The sequence below is a fragment of the Lepisosteus oculatus genome, chromosome 11 (assembly GCF_040954835.1).
Source record: "Lepisosteus oculatus isolate fLepOcu1 chromosome 11, fLepOcu1.hap2, whole genome shotgun sequence".
NCBI lineage: Eukaryota > Metazoa > Chordata > Actinopteri > Semionotiformes > Lepisosteidae > Lepisosteus > Lepisosteus oculatus.
In genome coordinates this window covers 4287805-4310115 of record NC_090706.1, presented here as the reverse complement: position 1 = coordinate 4310115, position 22311 = coordinate 4287805, and the positions used below count along the sequence as shown (strand labels likewise).

Below are 22311 nucleotides of genomic sequence, written 5' to 3'. Positions count from 1 at the left end.
TGGGAGGCAACACCTTACCCACCAATCCTTATCCACCCTGTTGGTTATACAGCCAGGTAGACAGAACACTAGAGAGTGTGAAGACAGGTTTGAATAATAAGAATAAGAATAATACATAGCCCCACCTGGCTGGTCTGTATTTTTATTTGACATTATAGAGTATTTTGTGCTGTGGTAAGAATTCACTAAGAAATCCATTTTTATTCCATGATAAGAAAATAAAGAAAATGCAATGTGAAAAATGCCAAAGAGGGTCAATACTTTTTCTAGTCATGGTATATGTACTAAAACATTAACAAAGTTACTGGATTATCACAATAATCCAATCCTTTTCCAGTCTTTTCCAATGCAAATCACTCCTTCACATGCACAAACGTCTTTCTTTTCCCTAAAGCTTACTTCATTGTATATCTACCCATGGAAAAGTGACGTATTGAAAAAATATTTTATTATCATTGTTTTGTTAGCCCCCAAACCATGAGGTTTGCCTTTTCTGGATACCTGTGTTTGAATTTGATTCTCCTTTTTCTGTATTGACATCAGTGTGGAAATAATGAACACACAATGTAAATGCTCTGATTTTTAAAATCTTTATTTTTTGCAAAGATAATAGTAAAAAATGCATAGCTTTAGTAATATACTAAAAATAATAGAGATACAAAGTCTTGAAATGTTGCAAAATACTATATTTGATATCCATTACAAAAACCTTTACTATCTTTCAGGAATCCACTTCCCCCTTAATGTCTGTGGGTGAAATTATGCATTTTTAATCTGCGTAGGTAAATGCACTTTACGTGGCCGTTTCCTAACAATATGCTACAATTGTCCAGTGGCGAATGCAGATTGGAGAACCTGGCCAGAGTTTTTGTAAGGGAAACAGGTTTCACCCGGGATACCTTGAAAAAGGAAATGTGTGACAGTGGTTCTAAACACGTCTTGCTGGCTCGGTCAAGTGTGACAGGATCCTGAATTTAGCAAGTTGCTACGCGGCAGTGGTACATCAGCACGGTGTTTCTCGAGTGCAGGGTTTCAGGCGAAAAACCGAGCGCCCAAACACACGCAGGAGAGTGAAAGCAAACATTTCTGAAGCAGTAACGTTGCCACACTTCCAATGAAATTAGACAGGAGCAAAACAGAAAATGATACTCATTCGAAGCGTAAGGTCTGTCACAATTGTAGCGTGTACAGCAAAAACAAGGAAATGCACATTGTGAGTCGATACAATTTTGGGATATTAAAATAGCAACATTTTCTGGCAGAGTTCTCTGCATTTATCCATCTCCCCGGCAGAGTGCCCATGTGTTAACGATGTCTATTTACAGGTATATACAGCATTTGGCATTTTCAAAACATCTGTAATTGCTCGTTTTACAAAATACACCTAAAAAAACACATAAAAGTATTGAAAAGGACCAACAGTTTTTACAGAGGCGACATCCCCGTGTAGTTCAGCAACAGTCTTTCTGGATCCGTGGGGTTTATACAGGTTCGATCAGTCCGATCTCTTTGTCTGTCATGGCAGTGCTATGAGGGCTTGAAATTGAAGGCCCTGGAGGACCCCGGTGCGTCTCAGCGCCCGGAGTACGCGCTCCTGGCAGGGGTGTCTGGGTTATAACTCCATCAGAGTGACCTGGAACTGGCCCATGACGTCAGTGATCTCTATTAAGAAGGCTGCGTGGTTGCTGTAGTGCTCTATGATGTTGTCGTCCATGTTCACGAAGATCCTGGGGGAGACAAAGGATTTTGTCAGTCCAAGGCTTGTATTTGCATGTGTGAGGAGACTGTAGTAACAGCTGATCTACCACTAGAAGGCACAAAACGACCTCCATCATTTGTAAAATGACATCATGAGTGATAAAAAGATTATTGTAGTTAGTTCAATATTCTCTCATGCTTAAAGGGCTCACACTGTATTAGAAGCGGCTGAGTTTTTGCTAGCAGTCTGGGAGGCTGTTTTGGGGGGAATAGTATTGCCCTTAAGGGTGTTCAGATCCATAGAGCCATAGAGCTTCTCCTTCTCCTCTTTATCATTGCGGGTCTGTGTAACACACAAGTCCTGGCTAATTGTTCATGTTGCTGTACTTAGACACAGGCCCTCTGCTTAATTCCAGAAACAACAATTTTCCATTTCTGGGTCCCAGCTAAGAACAGAAACCCTGAATTGTGGTGAACCACAGTAAGAGAAAATGCAAGGCAGGTATCAGGGCAAAGGTCTAATAACGTGATAAATGACACTGCTCTTCTCACACCTACTGTATTGCAAGCTGGTGTAAGTACCCAAAGGAAAGTCATTCTTGGAAAGGGGAAGACAGCCTGAAGTTCTCCACACCTTCAATTGCCAGTAAACAGCTTGCTTAAGTCTCAGTGCATTTCTCCACCCCAGTCTTCTTGTTATTGCTACTTCTGGACTGCTGAAGAAGTCAGCTCACAGTGCTCGGGGACAGTGACTACTTGACAGAGGTGGAGATAAAATTTCATAGAACTGGTAAGACTCCAAATCCACTGCCTCCCTTTCTCTTGGATATTTAAACACCCCGTCATATTTAAAGACCAAAACACAATTGATTACATTTCAGTATATGGACAGTAGCGTCAGTGCCCTGAAATTATTCACCAAGGCTGTTAAATAGCCAGCTGAACCAGACCATTTCAGCACTTCCTGGCGATTTTTGTAATCGTTACAGTATGGGCACTGTAATTCTGCACTAACTACCATCCAAATTGACAACCTGTTACCAGTGCTCTGTATGTTAAGCCAGAAGCTGAACGCCAATAATCTAGGCCACCTGGACCACCCAGGCTGAAGTCCTAACTGGCCGACCCGCGTAAGTAAGGGCCAAGACCTCAAGAATCTAGGTTGAGTTAAGTCGCTGGCAGGAGAAGTGAATGACAGACAGGACAGCCGCGGCACACAAGAGTGGCAGGCGTCGTGCCACGCATGAGCAGCGCCCCGCCGGCCGTGTGGTTCCGTCTGCAGCCAAAAACAACTTGGACCGATTCCAGCTAGCACACCACGTCCTCCAATGACAACCTTTTGCGCAATGACATGCCTTCTCCTGTGGTAATCAAATCTGCGCAAATCAAAGCAAGTATCTCTTTTCAGCCCGTGGAATAAACCAAGACACTTCCTGGAGTTCCAGTTCATCAGATTATGAAAAAAAAAACAACGAGAAATGACTCATCCGTGTTCTCTGTTTTTTTTCTTTGAAGAGCTACAATTATCACATTCCTAAAGATACACCCCTTATATCCTCAGGTCCTTAAGCACTTTTTCTCCAGACAGAAATGTTTGACAGTAAATAATAAAATAGATGTGTCATTTAAGTTTAATGTAGTGCTGTCGCTAGGACCCATGTTTGATACTGGACTTACCCTCTTTTGCATTTCTTGTAGATTTTTCCGATGGCGTCTTCCCGCAGGCCGTATTTCTCTGAAATCTGAAAGCAACCAGTGGCTTTTTAGTCAGCTGCCATATAATCACTCAGCATTTTGTCATTGGCAAGACTGGAACGAACCAGTATTACTTCACCGTTTAACTGTTCTGTTCAAGCTTGGTGTTGTGTTATTAAATAGACCTACGTTAATTTAGGTTTCACTATTGCGATATGTTGTACATAACAGATCTGAAAAACAAAGCTCTTTTCAGCTTTATCAGGATAAATAGAATGTTAAATTAAAAATCGTATTGCTTTTCAATTTTATCTCCCTTCCAGAGTGTAATATATATATATCTATAATTCTGGAATTGTGGTGTTAAAGTACAGGGTGTTACAGATAGGAGTGGTGTGGTTTAGATGTGCCTCGACTGCAATGGACTTACAGCATCTTTCAGGCCTTTGAGGGTTGGGGTGTTCAGCATGAGAGCGTCAAAGACTTCATCTGATTCCATCCGGACATACAGGAGAACTGTAAGAAGAGGGTCACGGACCATAAAGATCTGAAGGCAGCATGAAGAACAGTTCAGCAAACACAAGCGTTGCTTAACCTTTGCCCTGTAATGAGGTGAGAGGGCTATTGCTACACTATGAGAATCAATCCATGATCTGGGAGAAATGGACATATTTCAATTTCATTTACAGCCTAAGGCAGATACCAGCGTTGGGGAAAGTTACATTTAAAAGTTTTCTGTTGTAAGGGTTTACTTTAAAAAAAATGTTTCCAAATACTGGTGTAATTTATTATACATTTTAAAAAAAATTAGCTTTAAAAATATTCCCTTACACTAGTAATTTTTAACTCTAATGGATTATTTTTTAAAGGTAGCTTTCCCCAACTCTGACAGCCTTTGTTTCTGAGTGAGAGTTTCTTTAAACCGAACTAATCCAGACTGGCTCTACTGTTAATCTCTCCTGCTTGAAATTGTTGGAGTGGAATGGGCTTTCATTTCTCGTAACAGACCCCTCCTTGCCAGGGCACTCCGACAGGTTTTGCTCTTTGTTTGGGACCATTTGATAAAAGATGTGTCTTTTTTTTACCTCTTTGCTGTTCCTCGCGCTTGGACTGCTTGCAGACAGGTGGGCTGTATGTGTCTGGGTATGGGGGACAGCTCCTTTTCAGAGAAGCCCTGGAATCAACAAACAGACACTTAGCGAGAGAAATACCTTTCATGAAACATTACCTTTTCTTTCGAAACACTAATTCAGAATCTAGCCATCTCTTCACACGCATTATCTGTGTGAAATGTATGCAATGTGGTACAGAAATACACATTTCTAAGACTAGTATGCATCTGTATGTAGTATGTAGTATGTAATATTTGTACATATGTATACAAATATGTTAAAATACTTTTACTTTTTTCTTCAGTACTGTAACAAGGGTTTGTGTCAAAGGTGTTTATATAGAAAGTTTGATTTCTAAAGTGTATTTCTTTATATAGAAAGTTTGTCATTATGGCCAAGACCAATTTCTAATTAAGTTCAAGGAAATCAAGATAGAAGAAATGAAGGGATAAACCACAGTGTCGTTACCTTTCTGTCTCCTCTGGAGTCACAGGAAGTACCTTTATAAAAACAGAAGATAACACTGCAATCAGATACCATCTGTGTTTTTCTGGACAAACCATTGCACAACATGCTTTTCACAAAGGCATCTGAAACCAAGCAGATCCATTTTATCTGGACAGAAACATCTTCTTATTCATCGTTGAAAAGATACCTTAGGCAGAGTGTTAACAGAGGGTGCAGGAAAAAGAACTAGTGCTTAAGGTGATGTCTTGCCAGGTGCATTTTGTTTCATTAAGAAGGCTACTATCTCCCAAAAGCAGGCAAACTGTAGAATTGCAGTGCACATTGTACAAATGCTTGTGAGTAGAAAGAAGTACAAACAGTATAATTGATATGCTCATGGAAATTTATCAGAAGCATCTCTTTTTCCCATCGCTTCTGTCCATATGTACACAGACTTCCCTTAAACAACAGTTAATGTGCACTGGAGCACAAAAATTCAGTCCACAAAGAACCTGGACCCCAAGTTTCAAGTGAATAACACCAGGACACACCAGAGGTCAGGGCATGCCACCACATGCAGAAAGTGGTTTATGCATGGGAGTGTGTCCGTACAGTTGCTCGAATAGGACGACTGGATTCACATGCAAATAGTGCACATGGAAATAAGAATGTTTTGGCAAATAATTGAATTTGAATCTGAATGTAGAGGCCGCTCTCAGAAAAAGAATCTGTGATGTCAAGATAGTGACAGTAATGTGTTGATAGAGATGATCTTCCCCCTTCCCACTAAGGTCTGCCCAGTTCCTCCCTGCAGTAGTTTGTTTGCACAGCAACGAGAATCAGGTCCCATGCAAAGAATGCAGACCTTATCAGTCAGGTGAACAGCACACACCCTGAGACTGTGGGAAACTCCCAGACACCTCCCGGACCGTCTTTACTGGGTTTTGTCAACACACTGAAGAACATCTCAGTAGCGGCTGTCCACTGAGAGCCGAGCAGGCCAGGGGGAATATTCCATAATGTTTTAGCTCAGGTGTACCCATTGGGAAGTCCTGCACAAACAGACGAAAAGACTTACCAGGCCACATCTCTGCATGTTGGAATAGTGGATTTCTGGAATGAAGAGGACAGGCTGTGTGACGAGGTCATCTAATGCCTTGAAATAGGTGCAGTCGCTGCCACTTGAACTTGACACCACTGACTGTTTCCCATGTGCACCTGTAAACAGGATAGTATACTTATTACTCTGCATTTTTTCACTTTCGTTTCAGTCTGAAAACGTGAGAGCATCAAAAAGGTGAATTATGTTGAAAGTACAGCTTTACATATATTGTAGATCACCATTAAATTTTCCAGGTCTGGAGCATCTGCAAAGAGGTAGTTGAGGTTTTCTAATGCGAGGGTAACTCAAATACTAGACCTCCCAATTCAATAGGAGTTATGTACAACCCTGTCTCTAGATGGTTCATTAACAAGGTAATCAATGCATTTATAATGATCAAATAACAGACTGTGTCAAAGATGTGTGCTGGAATGCATAGGGAGGCCTGGTATTTCACTATCCTGACTAGTTGAGATGGAGCAATCCAGTATGTTTTCAGACAATTTATCCCTCCCTGCAGAAATGTAAAGGCTTTGGAATGTATTTAAAGGGACAAAAGATAATTTTATACTTGCCAGATCATTTATGGAGTCAACAGTGAGAGATTAATATAAAATGTGCCTTTAAGGAAAATGATGTCATATTCAGAACTGGAAACTCAGAAATTAGATAAAAGCACCGCGGGAAGATTAAACTCATCTACAGTTCACAACACAATAAATATATTCCAGTTTTCTGCCTAAATGGTTGTGTCAGTGAAAGGTTAACTTGAAATATGGGCCTGTTTGCACAACAGTAAATCTGACAAAGTCTATAGGAAGTCTCCTAAGTAAAATAGTCAGCATGAGGCACAGACATGTTACAATAAAAATTTTTTAAATGCACTTCTTGGATGTTTCCTTGAAATGTGTAAACCCCTCGTGCGATGCAAGTTGTTATTATTTTAACTTGAAATGCTCAAAATACATGGAGTACACTGGAGACAGCTGATGTCTTACCGCTGTTACTAGAATCTGCGCTTTTGGCCTTCCTTCTTGACTGCTTTCTATCTTCATCTCTCATCTTCCTCTCTGCCCCCTGCAGGACAAAACACATCATCAGACCTCACATAATTTTGTGATTTTCAGATTGACAAAACATGCCAGTAGCACACTTAGCAGGGGTATATAAATAATGAGAATCTGTTGTATAATTTCAGAATATTTCAGGAAACAATACATTCAGTATATATTATTTCTGAACAGTATATTCAAACAATATTATTCATGTATTCATGTTTGTTGTTACTTTATTAGGTATGCAACATGTGGACTTGCTTACAGGTTCTTAATGTAACATTAATGTTGCTTAATGTTAAAAATATCATTAATATGCATTAAAAATAATCACCAGATTAGTATAAAACACATTTCTCTCAGCCCAGACTAACTTGGGACTCTACCACTCAACAACTATAAAGCTCAAACAGGAAGTAAGGTTCTATAATTATTTGCTGACATGAGGAGCAGGGTGTTCTGCGATTAACTAAAACAAAACTTTGCATGGAGCCCTGAGGTTGTTTTCAATGGCAAACCCCACAAATGAACACAATCGAACTGAGCCCCCCAGGACAGCAGGCGTTTGAGCTGCATCATAAATTACCTGCCTGAAACCTACAGGAGAAATACTTTACCTTCAAAAGCATTTGCATTATCCCCAAGGTGCACTCCCTAGTTTCGGGGGGTTGCTAAAGGTGTTAGTTTTTGTTTCACTCTAATCATTTTGCAGCCTAAGGCTAATTCCACAGATCTGGAGTCTAAAATGGCTCCAGTTTTTCATTTTTTTTCTCCCTGCAGGCCTGCGGCTCAGTGACTGAAGACCACAATGGCTGATTCCACCAGAAATCCAGACATGGGCTTGCCGCCTTTACTTTAGGAGTGATTTTGCACAGTAACAAATATCACACATATATCAAGTACACGTCCCCAGGTTCTTTCTTTTACACTGCTGCTGTGTAAATCAAAAACCCATTTCATAATTTAAAAAGAACATCACACTTTTAAAAGCAATAAGTTATGTAAAGCTAATGATGGCTGTGTTCGATCTCTGAATATACACCTCAGATGGAATTTCAATGAGCTTAAGGTAAAGGATTTAGAGTTCCAAACACAACACCTGTTTAGCCAAACATTACCACTATATCTCCAAAGAATAGAGCTTGATTACTTCTTCTCTACAGTATAAAATCTTCATTTCCCTTTTCAGTTCCAACTAAGGATGCACCGGGTGATTTGAGGTATAACTCTGATTTTCTTTTCGGTCTTATGCCTTCTCACAGTTGACATTAAACAAAGAAAACTGCCTTCAGTTCTGCAGAGCAGTCATGAATGACAACGTGATGAGAGCTTTTTATTGCTTTGCAAGCGTTTTTCTGCCCACACATAAGGGTAAGGAAAGAATTATTCTGTTTTACACAATCCCATCTCTGATCTTGCTCAAATTTAATACAGACTCCTCATGTCAGCCAGCCAGTATAAAAACACTAAGGAAACCTCTTCGAATAAAACCTACTATAAGGTACCTAGTGTTTGTTTTGTGTGGAGAATTATCACAATGAGACATTTCTATACAGCAGGAAATGCAGACACAGAAAGAGTTAGGAGGTCATGAAGGTACAGGCAGGGATTGTAGCCAAGATGGAGTGTTTTTTTACAGTTCTTATCTACTTGTTCTGTGCCCACAGGGTGTCTTAATGAGATCATCTTTTCATGGAGGAGCAAAAAACAACTGATATGATTTAATCAGCTAGCTTTTTGACTTCAGTTGTATGGTGATATTCATACCACAAGCACAATCAGTGAAGCGGCACTTTTAGGTTTTAGTCACTGATTAGATGTGAAAAGCGAGAGACTAGAACATGATATTTAAAGCCCTTGTTTCTGTGGGCTCTGAGCAAAGCATTCTTTTTCTTTAATTAAAAAAAGGGATTGACAACTTTAGCCATACTTGTCTCTCCTTAAGGCTGACAGAGTGCTGTTGTGATTAGTGCTGACTCACAGCTCTGCGGTTCTGGTTCTGCTTCTGGACTGGGTCGTGTGTCTTCAGTGTGGAGTTTGCATCCATGTCTGCATGGATTTTCTCCAAGTGCTCCAGTTTACTCCCACATTCCAAAGCCACATAGCTAAGTAAACTGTCCCTATACGTGTGTGTGTGTTTTTGTTTCTGGAATAAGCCCTGGATTGTCCTGACCCTTACCAGACATAAGCATCTTTATGAAAATGAAAGGATCTCCAGTCATGTCTGCTCAAAACATTTCTGGGTTTCCTATGTACTGCACGTGTCCATGTTTTTCACAAGCCCCCTTACTGCAGTGCCCCCTGGAGTGCCCGCTCATGAGCAGAGGCACCGTGCAGACCGACAGCTCTTCCACTGTGGGTCCTCCTTGCTTTTGTGTGTGTGCTGCTGGAAACAGAGAGCTCTTAAACGTGTGTGAACAGGCTCGCAGACTTCCACCGATACCAGCGTAAAGGCGGGGTGGGGGAGTGGGGGGGTGGAGAGGAGGGAGAGAGAAAGGCATATTTACTTTGTCACAGAAGATTTTGATCTGGCAGGCTGCCCTGTGGATGAGGCGGTTGGTCCCTGTGCCGTAGTCGTAGGTGTCAACCTGGAGGTTCAGGGGGAGCCCCTTTACTCCCTTCTGCGAGGAGAAGTCTGTGCTCAGGCAGTTGATCCCAACATAAACCTGGAACAGCAAAGTAGAGTTTAAATACTAGTAATACTACAGAGGCAGCCACTACTTTACTTTCTGCTATGCTTTCTTATCCTCATTTGATTTTAGTTGATGTATCTTTCCTTTGATTTTTATCTCTGTTAATGCTTCGTTTTGTTTAAAAGGTGGTGTTACCTGTACTTTCGCGACTTTTTGCCATATTTCTGAGGCTCTGTGGTTTTATGGTGTGGCTGGGAGGGGGGACTAGGGTCCGTAATTTAGGAGATGCAGAACTGAGTAACTTTTTTTCAGTTGTTTATATTGATGAAGTGTCCCACTTGTAAAACTGCAATAAACATATGAGCCAAATGCAAGAGTTTTCAGTAAAAACCAGGTGAAAGCTGACACACAAGGTAGGAAGCTCTATTATTTCTCAAGCGCTCAAACACTTCCCATTCCTCTCCTGTGTTTGTGGAACTCTCCTTACAGAATTTCAGGTGTCCAATAAATGTTACAAGCATTTGATCCACCAACCCCCATCATACCAAAAAGCATTATTTTAATATTTTATATATATATATCTGATGCTGAAAACCAAGATATGGCTCAGTTTAACCAAAAGGGCGTTTATTGTGAACCATCTGAAGCCTTGGGCAACCATATGGCCTCTAGTTTCCTGGAAATATGTTAATTAAATCTCTTTTTTACCTAACGGTGCTGTAAAAAATGAGAGGGAGCCCTGGCAGGAGATCAGGACACACCTGTTATTAATGATCTGAAATTGCAAGAGTGGGCGAGGAGAGGTGTGACATAACGGCAGGACATTGTCGAGCAATAGGTCTCGCATGCATCACCCATCAGAGCACAAAAGAGCCCTGCCGCTCCCCGCCCGCTAATTAGGCTCCTTGTCTCGTTGACCGGGGTGATTGGACGGGAGTTTGTTCCTAGAGCACTTGCAAAGAGCAAGCAGAGACCTGTCCATGCTGAAACTGCGTGGCTGCTGAGTCGACCTAATGGGAAACCGTTCGGCTTTGTCTTCAGTTTCAGTGGAAATGAGCAAAACCAGATCATGAGGGAATGTCAGTCTGTGCAAGGGGAATATTCCATTTCCCTCAGTATCCATAATGGAAGTCAGTGAGCTTAACGGTTTGTGTGTGTGTAGATGAAGGGAGTGAAAACCAGTCTTTAACAGGAGTTAAGGTAATTAAAATACAAATAATGCATCCGCTAAAAGCTAATTAAAAGCAGTTAGAGATCAAACCTATAAGAATTAGCTGCATAGGAAAGCTTGCAAATCTTGAATGTATAGCAGTAAATATATCCATAGTCTAAAGCTTTTTAAGGTAGTTTAATGCTCTGAATAAAATATCCACTGTTCAATAGAAGCTACTAATCTACTTACTAAAATAAAACATACATGCCTGAGCATCTGACCCCTTAGGAATTAAGCCTTGCATTCAGCCAGTGACACAGGTACAGGAAAAAGATGGGGGCAGAAGTCACCAGACTCAATTGGGCCAATCAACCTTTCATGCTGCTTTAGTATTTCTCTCTCATGGACTGTCACAGGCTCTAAGGGTGATGTATTGCCTTTCAGAAACTCCGGCATAGCATGAGAAATGTTGGAGCTCAGCCAATTGTTTGGTTGTGTAGATTTGTTGCGATAACAGCTCAGGGAGCAGGTGTCTGTGGACAAAACGAAGGCAGAATTCTCTCTGTCTCAATCTTTTTTTCCACCTGCTCCTAGTTTCGCTGTCCCCACCCGTGAAAGGCCCAAGGCGAACTGTAGATCAGATTGACTGAGTGCTGTTCAAAGAGTGTGTTCTGATGACAGTTGCCTCAGGGTGCTACGTGCTTAGAATTTTTAAATCCCACTGACACCCTTCTACCTTAAAATGCTGATTATCATCCTGAAAAAGAGGTTTATTGCTTCGGCTGAAGATTTCTAAATTACCCCATAGTAAAAACTCCACGTGGGGAGTTTAACATTTGGTTTCAGTCAGGTGTTTTTTTCTGCAATGAGGACATTCTTCTTTATTAGATTTCCCGGTATGTTGGCAGGCTACAAGATGAAAACAGCATCCCGGCGAGAGCCTGTGTGAACCCGGCACAGATTTCTTTCATTCGGTGGGATTGCGAATAGTTAAGACTTTGGGTTTTTTTCCAAGGGGTGTCACCACATTAAAACCAGCCAGAGTGACAGGAGTGCCAGAGATCAGCATTCAGGAGAGCCAGGAGTGGACAGGTTGAGTCTGGAGGCTCTGAACATTTGAATACATACCAACGAAGATAAACGGCTAATGTACCGCATAACCCCAGCGGTGTCATGACACCGCGACAGTAAAAGCAGTGTTTCGACAGCCAGACAACCCTGCTCCCTTTATCTATTCAACTGGCCTTACCTTTGCTTCCTCGGTGGTGTTCCAGATGAATGACAAGGCATTGAATGCCACTTCTTCCACATTGCTCACACCGCTGAAGACCTCTTTGTAGTCAGCTGAAGGAGAAAGCAACATGTCTTGTTATCCTCAGCCTGGGAACTCCTTAAGGCTGTGGTTGTGTTTGGCTGACCTTCTCTGTGTTTTTGTTCAAAGTGATTTCTGATTTGCAGGAATGCCTCCTGTTCACTACTTTGGTTTGCTGGTACTTTTTTATACCATAATAAAAATTAAAGAGATTCTGAAAGGCTGGTGACAGAGGACTGATTCTTATCTAACTGGGGCAACTGGCCTGCATGTTTCATTGGAATTAGCAATTGGATAAAGCATACGGAAAAGAAAAACGCTTTTCAAAAACGAGTAATTACAATGGGAGTTGGTATGAGTAACCTATAGGTAAATCTTTATCATAGGTAATACCTAAATAAAGGTAAAATAGATCACGCCTGTGCATGACTCATATCAGCTGGAGCAGAGGGCTCAAGATTTAAATAATGAAGCCATCAGCTGAATTTGTCATTGCACGGCATGACTTTTAGCACTCTCTAGAAGTCAGCAGTGACGCGATACAGAGAAGGAGGTGGCAGAGGTTGTTGTCTGCGCAGCAAAGTAAGCAATTGCAGGACGGCGTTTAAGAAGATTGACATCTCCCTCACTGCGTTCATTCCTGACCTGACCCTGTACTGGAGCCCAGTTCTCTACAGAGCTGTGGGAATAGGAGCTTCATGCCAGAGGACATCATACCTATGTCAATGACCCGCTGCTTAACGGTAGGCTGTCGGGAATGCCAGTGATTCCAGCACTTCAGCTGCGTCTCTGCGTTCTTCTCATTCTCAAACACGGCCATGACTACCGTCTGCGGAAAAAGAGACACCGGACCCGCTGTTAGTGGGATGGGACCCAAGTGGATGAGAAAAAATCACCGTTCTTTACAGCAGTCCCAGACTCTGTGACGATGCTTCACGCTCAGAAGCCATGTTAAAGCTGCACATCGCACTGGGAGAGCTGCTGCTGCTCTGGGTAACTGTGTGTCTTTGTGACACATGGAGCGGTTGCCGTACTGCTTTTACGATCGGGATTTTTAAACTTGATCAAAAAATTAACTGAATAATAGTGAAATCACAGATTGAAGGACAAAACAGTGAGCCGTTAAATTTGGAGGGTAACAGAGCAGTTTGTAGCCCTCTTTTGGTTACAACTTTGGTAAATTCTTTGTAAAATTCTGTTGTTTTGCAAAGAGAATTTGTCATGAAGCTGAGACACCACACCCCTGCATTGCTGATTAGAGAAATGTGGGTTACCCATAAGCATCCCGTGTTACGGAGCTCTGCTGCATACAGACAGACACGAATGGATTTGCCTAAAGAACTCCATTGTCCTGTATCACGATTTGGGTTTAGGCCAAATCAATCGCTTACCTCAAGACCCCAGAGTGACGGTACGTTTCCACCGAGGGCTGCTCTGTCTAAATAAATACATGCCTGTTTTTTTCTTTTTCTTGAGTTCCATAAAAACTCAGTTACTGAGATGTTAAAATCTCAAAAATGGACACCCACACATCATTGAGTGAAGATGGTATAAATGCCCTCAGGTATCCACTATCATCATCAGGCCACCAAAGACCCAAATTCTGAAGGTACTGTATATTTGAGGTATAATTTGAGGTGACCAAAATGACCACAACACCAGTTCAAGCATTACACCAGTAAACACGGCCTGTTTGGTAATGACAATCGCTACCCAGTTTATTGGGAGTGTAATCGCTGGCCTGACGGAGGTACGGCACAGCAAGCAGAGACAGAATGGTTGAGAGTCTGACCTTGACTTTGTTGGACGAGAGCCCTGCACAGCCCTCTCCTCCTGTGGCTTTGAGAGTGATGGGGTAGAACTGTCCCTTGTTGAGGTAGGCCATTGGAATCTCAGAGGATTTGTGCTGGGAGGCCTGGGGAGTACCCAGCGTGTACTGAAATTCATTCCTGAACGAAAGCGCAGACGTTAGAAGAGAGAAAGGTTGGGTTTTCAGGTCAAGCCCTAAAAAGGCTTCTAACCAGTGCAAACTTCTTAGACAAAAAAAATCAAACTGATATATAGAGGCACCTTCCTTGTTTAGGTTCCTAAAAATGAATTGGATCTTTTCAGAGCTGAGATTAGAGCTGAGAGCTACAGCATACCTGTATTTGTCTGAAGGAGAGCTGGTGTAGGTTTCGGAGTAAACTGGACTGGTTGGCTCTCCGAACAAATCGCTGCAGGGCAGAGGCTGCAGAGGAACAATAAAAATGTCAGAGAAGAAACACCCTACAGGAGCCATATAATTATTCAGTGTTTGTTTATTGGGATTCCATGTCATTTAATTGAAGTCAACACCCTCTTTTTTGTTTTATAGATTGAGAAACCAATGGAGGACAAGGGTGTCTGTCAGCAAGCATATGGCATTGTAAAACTGAAACGTGGTTTTTTAAATGTTATGCATGGCAGAATTCCGGTTTGTGTCTCACCTCGTGGGGACCTTCTTTAAAAGTCGTCTCGGCCGCCCATTTCTGCTGTGGCGAGAGCAGGATGGAGTCGAAGATGGAGTTGTCATACACTTCGCCGGAAGTCATGAGGAAGTCCTCCGAGTGCGACTGCTTGACAGGGCAGGGAGCGACGCGCTGCCTCTCCATTTTCTCCGTCTCCAGACACAGCAGCTGAGGCTTCTTATTCAGCTCTGAAATTTCCTGAGGCGCAGAAATGTTTTCAGGCACTAGAAACTTCATGAGGTGATTTGGATTCTCCAGGTTGGTCAGCTCTGGAACAGCTCCGTTGCAACTCCTACAAGAGATTAAAGCGTTAGACCTCCTTCCCTTCCCAAAAAAAAAATCCCCATCCATATGCTATATCGATTTATCCAATTTAGAGCTGTGGGAGAACTGGAGCCTATCCTGGAAAACAACAGGTGCAAGGCAGGATACACCCTGGACGGGATGCCAGTCCATCACAGGGCACACACAGATTCAAACATGCCACTTACACCAGGACCCAATGTGTTTCCCAGAAAACAAATAACCTAGCAGTATGCTTTTGGACTTCGAGAAAAAACCCGAGCATGTAAGGAAAACACAGGGAGAACAAGCAAACTCCATCTCCGTGCAGACAGCACCCCAGGAGCTGAACCCAGAGCCCCTGGGCTACACGGCAACAATGCTAACCACTGCACCACTGTGCCACCCAGTATACTTATAACGTAAATGATGGTAAAAGCATGGTAAAGCCAAGTAAACAATGTAAAGTAATAAGAGAAGTATAGACAGTTCATGGTAAAAACTGCAAAAATGCTAGTGGTTTAGTAAGCTTGTGGTTTTCAACATGTATGAGGAAGTCTTCACTGGCAGGCCTCAGGCATGTTTGATAACTATGTTGATGCGGCTGTCAAATGATGCCTGTCAAATGATGCCTTTCCACCTGCTCAATATGGCCACAGCTTGCTGCAGTGCTCCAGAATCTATTTAGACTTATCTATTCAATATATACAATGCATACAGCATTTGAGTTGTTTAAACAGCACTCCATTGTGCAGAATTTTCACTGAAAGACCTTGCTCATTTTTCATTTGATTTTCCTTGTGATCTTGTTTAAAAAAAAAGAGCAAGAGCGAGGTCAGTTTGAAATGTGTTTGGAATTCATCTACTGAAATTGGCGTTTTCTCTTGCGAAAAACACATAGGCACAGGGATGAGGTATTCTACTTCGGCTCAAGCCCTGTTTGCACTGTGGATTATCCAGTCACCCTGACTTCAGCCTTGGCTGAATTGCTCCATACTCGTGCTGAATGAAAGCAGAGTAATGGCAGCCTTTCTTGTTCGGGACACTAAAATAACACACGCCTCTTTCTCGTCTCAGTGAGGTCTTATCTGTCAATGGCTGTCAAGTGTCTCTCCCACTTTCTTTTAAGAGGTGTTTTTTTTTTAATTCTCAACTTCTCCCACCCTTCTTTATAAATGCAAGGCAGCCCATAAATCTTTTCTCTAAAAGATGACAGAATAATGCTACTCTGACATTCACGGCTTAAACAAACAAGTCAGCTGAAGAGAGCCTTACCTTTTAATTGGCTCGTACAGGCCATTTCCTCTGTTTGAATGGAACATCTTCTGGTCTTTTGAGGCCTAAAAATATAGATCTCAAGTAATCAGCATCATTTATATAGCACTTTATGCATGTTTTAGTGTCAAAGCAACTAACACTTTTGCATTCGGTTGCTCCTTTGTGCTACAAATCCTCCACAATCTACTAAAAAAACACATGCAAATGTTATCTACAAACTCAATAATTAGCTTGGCAAAATGTCTGCATTTGTTAATGACAGTAGGATTGTGATACATTTATTACACCTGCAGTTTAATGAAAACAGCAGTTCTAATTTCAAAATGTAGATGTAATTTATCTAGAATTCTAACAGAGATACCTTTCCTATTCCCCTTAACACAGAATGACCCAAATAGATTTATTTTCTCAAATATCCAGGGCATCACCTTGTTGTACGTGTCGTAAAAGAAGCTCAGGGCAATACTGTCGTCATCACTGTTTGGTTTCATCCTCTTATTCGAAGCCATCAGCTGGTTGTCAGCGTATGAGTAAGCATCCATTTGGTTGTTGTAGGAGTACCTCTGGCAGTTTAAGCTATCATTCTGAAGAACCATCACAGACCTCAAGCTGGGGAGAAAAAAAATTGCTTATGAATGTCATGATCCTGACAAAATAAACGTTTTCTGTGCATTAGAATGAACATGCAACAATTGTTTTATATATTAAATTAAACAATCAGCATTTACTCCTGGCTCAATAAATTAAAACAGTGAACGCCTCTTCATCGTGAATCAGTTCGTTTGTAACTTTAAACCCTTTTGTGAACCGCTAGATGATTGTTTCTAAAAAAATCAGTTATAAAGTAAACAGAAGTCAGTTAGGACGCTACATATAATTAAAGGACTGTGTTAAATAATAGTGGCTTGGACTAAACACTGATTTGGCTGTTGAAACACTCCCTCTTTTGCTGTAAGGGAAAGTATATTCTTTTCCATCAGGAGATCACATTCCAAATCAGTGTTGTTAGCATGGTAACAGCACCTTCACAGTTATAGAGCGTCTCTATTTTACTTTGTAACCTTTTCCCTGAAAGTGCCGCGACAGTGCGATTTGTCTTTCCAAATGGAGCTTCTTGCTCGTAAGTGCAGTCCCAGTTCTGCTTGAGGACCAGGCTCTGTGCTGGAAGTCAAGCTGCATTATAATAACACACCTTAAGCATGAGAGATATTTGCTTCTGGCTATGATGGTTTCGGTTGCAAAACCACAGACCTAATAAGTTTTAAACAATAACGCATGAGGGTAGAGGATGTCGTAATGCTGTTTGAAGTGAAAGACACAAGAGTAGGATTTCTATATGATACTTGGCAATCCGCAGCATTTATTAAAGAAATGAAGGCAGAACAGGGAAGTGCTGACTTCATGAGAGCTTCTTATGGCCACAGCTCTACATGCAACAACACCCCCACTCTTGTAATGTTGTAACCTTCTATCAATTGCAGTTCTGATTGTACACATTTGGTCATAAAACTAATCGGATTTATAGAGGCATGTTATATGTATGTCTAACATCACATCACACAATTAATTTAAAATACAGAAATGTTTTTTTCTTCACCCACCACTTATTGTATTATTTAAATAAAGACATCAAAAACATCTCGTTTGTTCCACAGAAACATTAAATAAACTCTTTAGCCAAAAGTCAATCAATTAACATTTTACTGTATTCAGTGAATAAGTTGGACTCTGAGGGCAAAGGTAGAGGCCACTCTGAAACACCAGCTGAGAATTGTGAAATTAAGTCAGTTTAATAGAAAATCAAACTTAGACTCTAAGAATGAGTACAACAGTGATATTTAAACATATATATTGCAGGTGAAAATATAATATGAAAATTGGTAAATATCTGGGTATAATGGCATTTTGTATTGTATATTATGTATATTATGGATTATGGATTAAATATCCAGAAGAACATTAAACTGATTTTACTGTGAAAAGACAGTCTTGCTGTGGTTATCTTTACACTTGCCATCATAAAATATAGGATAGCTTTTTAAAATGTATAGGTTTCAAGACATTTGTCAATTTAGACATTTTCTGGTAATTATGTTTGTGTTTAAATATTGACTTTAAAAAAGCGCTTGTCCTAATAGTCTTTTACATGTATTTTCCAAGGCAATTCAATTAAGGAGACTTACCTGTTCTCTCTTTCAGGGAAGGGGTAGAGGTGTCTGTCTTTATAAAAACCTTCCCAGTGTGGGAAAACTCCATCATAGTAAATCCTTATTCTGAAGCCTTTTGTGAAAGTGACTATTAGCTTTCTGTACTGGAAGCTTAATGAGGTTTAAGCAAACCTTCACCCCAGTTCTAAGCAAGAGTTTTTAAATCGATACATTATGAAGGCTGAGCAATAAATGAACAGCTAGTATCCAGAAAAAAAAAGGTTTTATCCAGCTCTTGCAATAATATGCTCCTGGGGTATCCAGTTATCCACCCATCCATTTTCCAACCACTATACAGTACCCAAAACAGGGTCACGGGGGACCCGGAGTCTATCACAGCAAGAAACAGGGACAGGACACCAGTCTATCGCAGGGCATACACAACAATGCCCACATTCACACTTAAATCAGAGCCACGTTTCCCAGAAACCAACAAGTATGAAGAACACTTTTTTCACACTGGAAATATTCTCCTAGTCTTCCCCTAGTGTCTGTGAGATTCACTGCCTGAGGAATCTCTAAAGGGCAGAGCCCAGGGCAATTCAGAAGCCAGAAGACACTGCGTTACACTGGTCACTGTATTTTTCTCGTCAGACAGGTATACTCATGTAAAAGGACTCTATCATGAGGTTAACTGACTACCTGTCTACTGCACCAGCTCTCGGCACATTAGCTCAGACAACTTTAGAGACCCTCAGGCCACTGGAGAACACTGTGGGCCTCAGTATAAATTATTCTAAATGTAATGTACATGATAAATTAGACTGATGTAATGCCTAGGCACAAATCCTGGTTTCAGCTCCTACACCAAACAGCCAATCCCACTGGATCTATGGTAGGACATATAGATAATATGCAAAATGTGTATGATGAGATTTATTTCTTAGTATAATACACATTCAGAACAAACAAAAGGGAACTTCTACGTATAGTTTAATGTCCATGTTTAACCCATTTCTAGAAAAAGCTGAGCTGAGACTCTTCTTCTCACACAGGGAGTTTGTCTCTAAGGGTGAGTGATCATGGAATAAGAGGTCATCCCACCAGCTCCTCGCTGAAAGGCACTAGGCTTCAAAATTGTCAATACAGAGCAGAGTAAACAGGGGATTCTGACTGAGGATCTGGTTCCTTTAGTCTTGGATATACAAGAGTAAACCTGTATTTGTTTGGAAATTTCACAGCTACCGAGATAAGCCTCCCCCACCCACCCACTCTTTGACGAAGGTAAGATCCCGTAATAAAAAAGAAACAAGCAAACAATCTCAGCGGCTTACAGGTGTTTAAAATGCAAAGGTGCTGACAGAAAGGAGCCTTAAACTGCTTTAGTGAGCAAATTTTTATGTGAAGAAAAAAAAGACTAATTTGCTGCTCTTGCAAGGTTAACACTGTTTTTAACTGTCTTTAATGCTAACTTTAGTGCCTGTCCCATATTCTCGGGCCAGGTGATTACAGCACACTGGTTTCATAGCTCTGAAGTGTACTCAAATTCCTACACTGCAGGTAGGGGAAGCACACCTGCCAGAAAAAAAGAGGCACCTGCAGCATCATCCAGAGCCTTAAACTATTTCAAAACACAGCTCTCAAAACAGAATCTTTTGAGCTCCTTCTGTACAATCATTATAACACTTAATGGCCACACAATATTGTAACATTTGCAGGTCAATATGGAAAGATTATACAGATGGATACCTAAAGACCATTGGCATATTTTTTCAATTTTCTCATGGTGCTTGTGATGGCCAGGGTTAAATTTCCATTTAGGTTACTGTATATGTTTATACATTTATTGCTTTTTTTTCCTATTGCTTGTGGGGCTATGCAGTACGTTCTCACCCAGGAGAAGACTCAAACTCTAATAAGGTTCAAATCCCTGTTCAGGATTTCTCTTGCCCCTGCGGTCAGTGTGAGCAGAATGTCTGAGAAAAGACTGATAACTGTGAGACCATGTTTTCCCTTTCCAAGTCCTTTCAAGCTGCGTCAGTATCACATTTCTCTATGAAACAGCACCCTGCTTATTTTTCTTAACGCACATTCTTTGGGAATGGGTCTCCATACCATAATTCAAGAAGAAGTAAGAAATCCACCACAATTACAAAAACAAGTACCAACAGTAGGAATTACGATCTCACAGCTCTTAGTCTAATGACGATGCTGTTAATCAATCTTTCACAGGTGTGATTATATTCCAAATCTATTTTTTTTTCAACTCTGCTACGGATTTTTAAGACCTTCATTTTACTTCTTTTCCGTCACAAAATACATGAAAAATGTTTCATTTCTCTAGCACGGCTTCTCATACTACAGTTTACATCCTGCAATACTGAGATTCAGGTGTACAGATTTGTCACAGGATTAAGAAGGAGTTAACATGAAAGCATAATTCAACAGGTAGCCTGTATATACATGAGTATGAAAAATAATGTGCATCTGTTTTAGAAAAAGACTACAAGGAAGGATTACTCACTCAATCTCTTTGGTCATGGCTTCGTCCAGATGAGACCGTTTAGATTCCTTAAGACAGACAACTTGTAAGAGCAGCTAGTCAGATGAAACAGTCATGTCCTGGAAGAGCAGTGTTTGATTTATGCTCACCTGGGTGTTGAGGTTTTTTTTGTGCTGACAGGTAAATTTGCCCCAGACATGTCTGATTGGCTGAGAGCTTGAAACAGGTGCCTGCAGACAGGTCTATGACAGGACAGGTGTAGCTTTCTTAACCCTTTCTCTACTGGATGGCCAATCACTGGGAGACAATTAGGATACTTTGCAGGACAATTGTGGGCTGTGACTCCTTGCATCACATTAGCCAGTTGTTAAAGACAGCTTTTTTGATTCACAGCATTACCTAGATCTCATTTAGAATAAGACTCAGAAAAGCTGGAGTCTACATTAACATATGAATGAAATGCATTTGTTTTTTTCCCTTTTTGAAAAGGTAGGCACATTTACACGGCAGTTTCTGTTCCCTGGTTGCTGTGTCTTTCTCAAAAAGCGTGAAAGGTGTAAATGCTTCTGGATTGGATTAAATGCTCCTGTCTGAGAACTGATACTCGGTATCAATGGTTCCTAATTGGGAGGTGATACTCAGGATCACACATGCAAAAAAAGTGTACTTTCTAACTTTCAGTACTTTCTGATTTATTTATTAGTATTTGCTTTCCTCTTGCTTTAGTATCCCTTTAACAGGAGCACAGCACTGATTCTCTTTTTACTTCATATTGTCAATGTACCATATCAAGGAATTGAGTTGAAATTGCAAAAATACTTTCTTGCTAATTTCAGGACTTTAAGTTTCAATAACAGAAAGCAGTGGTGTGAAACATTTCTCAATCAGTTTAGCAAAATATAGATTTTTTCAGCTATAATACAAAGCAATTATTAAACCTGTATTTCATGAGCTACAGTTTAAGAGAACACCAGTATTATATCCTATTTTTCAATAATTTTAGTCATAATAGTTAAAGCCTGAATTGCATTTCTAATAGTTCAGGTGGGGTAGCTGCGTCAGCATGCATAGGCTGCAAAGGAACAAGTAACAAGCTTTGTTTCATATTATTTTATGCTTGTGGTAATATTATGAAGGAACAACTAATGGATTTATTTCATGCTGAAAAGAGAAGAAAGTAAGCACAGTGTTTTCGCCATGGAGCCTTCTTCTCTTTTCAGTATGGAATAAACCCATTACTTGTTCCTTCATAATATTACCTCAATAATTAAATAATATGAAACAAAGCTTTAACTAGAATTTACCATTGAGGAAGACCCTCATCTGTCTTCAGTAAACCTTATATTTTGCATACTAAATGAAAATAACTTATTACTTCTATAACAAAAATTCCCTTGTCCTGTTT

The 22311-nt window shown here is 40.7% G+C and overlaps 1 protein-coding gene across 4 annotated transcripts; it reads right to left on the bottom strand.

Annotated features, from left to right (window-relative positions):
* Positions 1-576: 576 nt before the first annotated feature.
* Positions 577-21244, bottom strand: grhl3 (grainyhead-like transcription factor 3). Of its 4 annotated transcripts, none has more exons than XM_069195631.1 (16): positions 20928-21244; positions 16685-16865; positions 16254-16318; positions 14676-14988; positions 14352-14437; positions 14000-14156; positions 12925-13036; positions 12145-12239; positions 9617-9775; positions 7053-7131; positions 6031-6170; positions 4974-5005; positions 4479-4567; positions 3824-3909; positions 3376-3440; positions 577-1727 (listed from the first exon to the last, which is right to left on the bottom strand). In XM_069195631.1, the coding sequence occupies exons 1-16, from the start codon at positions 20942-20944 to the stop codon at positions 1613-1615; spliced, it is 1791 nt and encodes a 596-aa protein (XP_069051732.1). In that variant the 5' UTR covers positions 20945-21244; the 3' UTR covers positions 577-1612. The 4 variants fall into 4 exon arrangements, with proteins under 4 accessions (XP_069051732.1, XP_069051733.1, XP_069051735.1 ...); XM_069195632.1 differs by lacking the exon at positions 20928-21244 and adding an exon at positions 18440-18877; XM_069195634.1 differs by lacking the exon at positions 20928-21244 and adding an exon at positions 17318-17409.
* Between the last annotated feature and the right edge of the window lie 1067 nt (positions 21245-22311).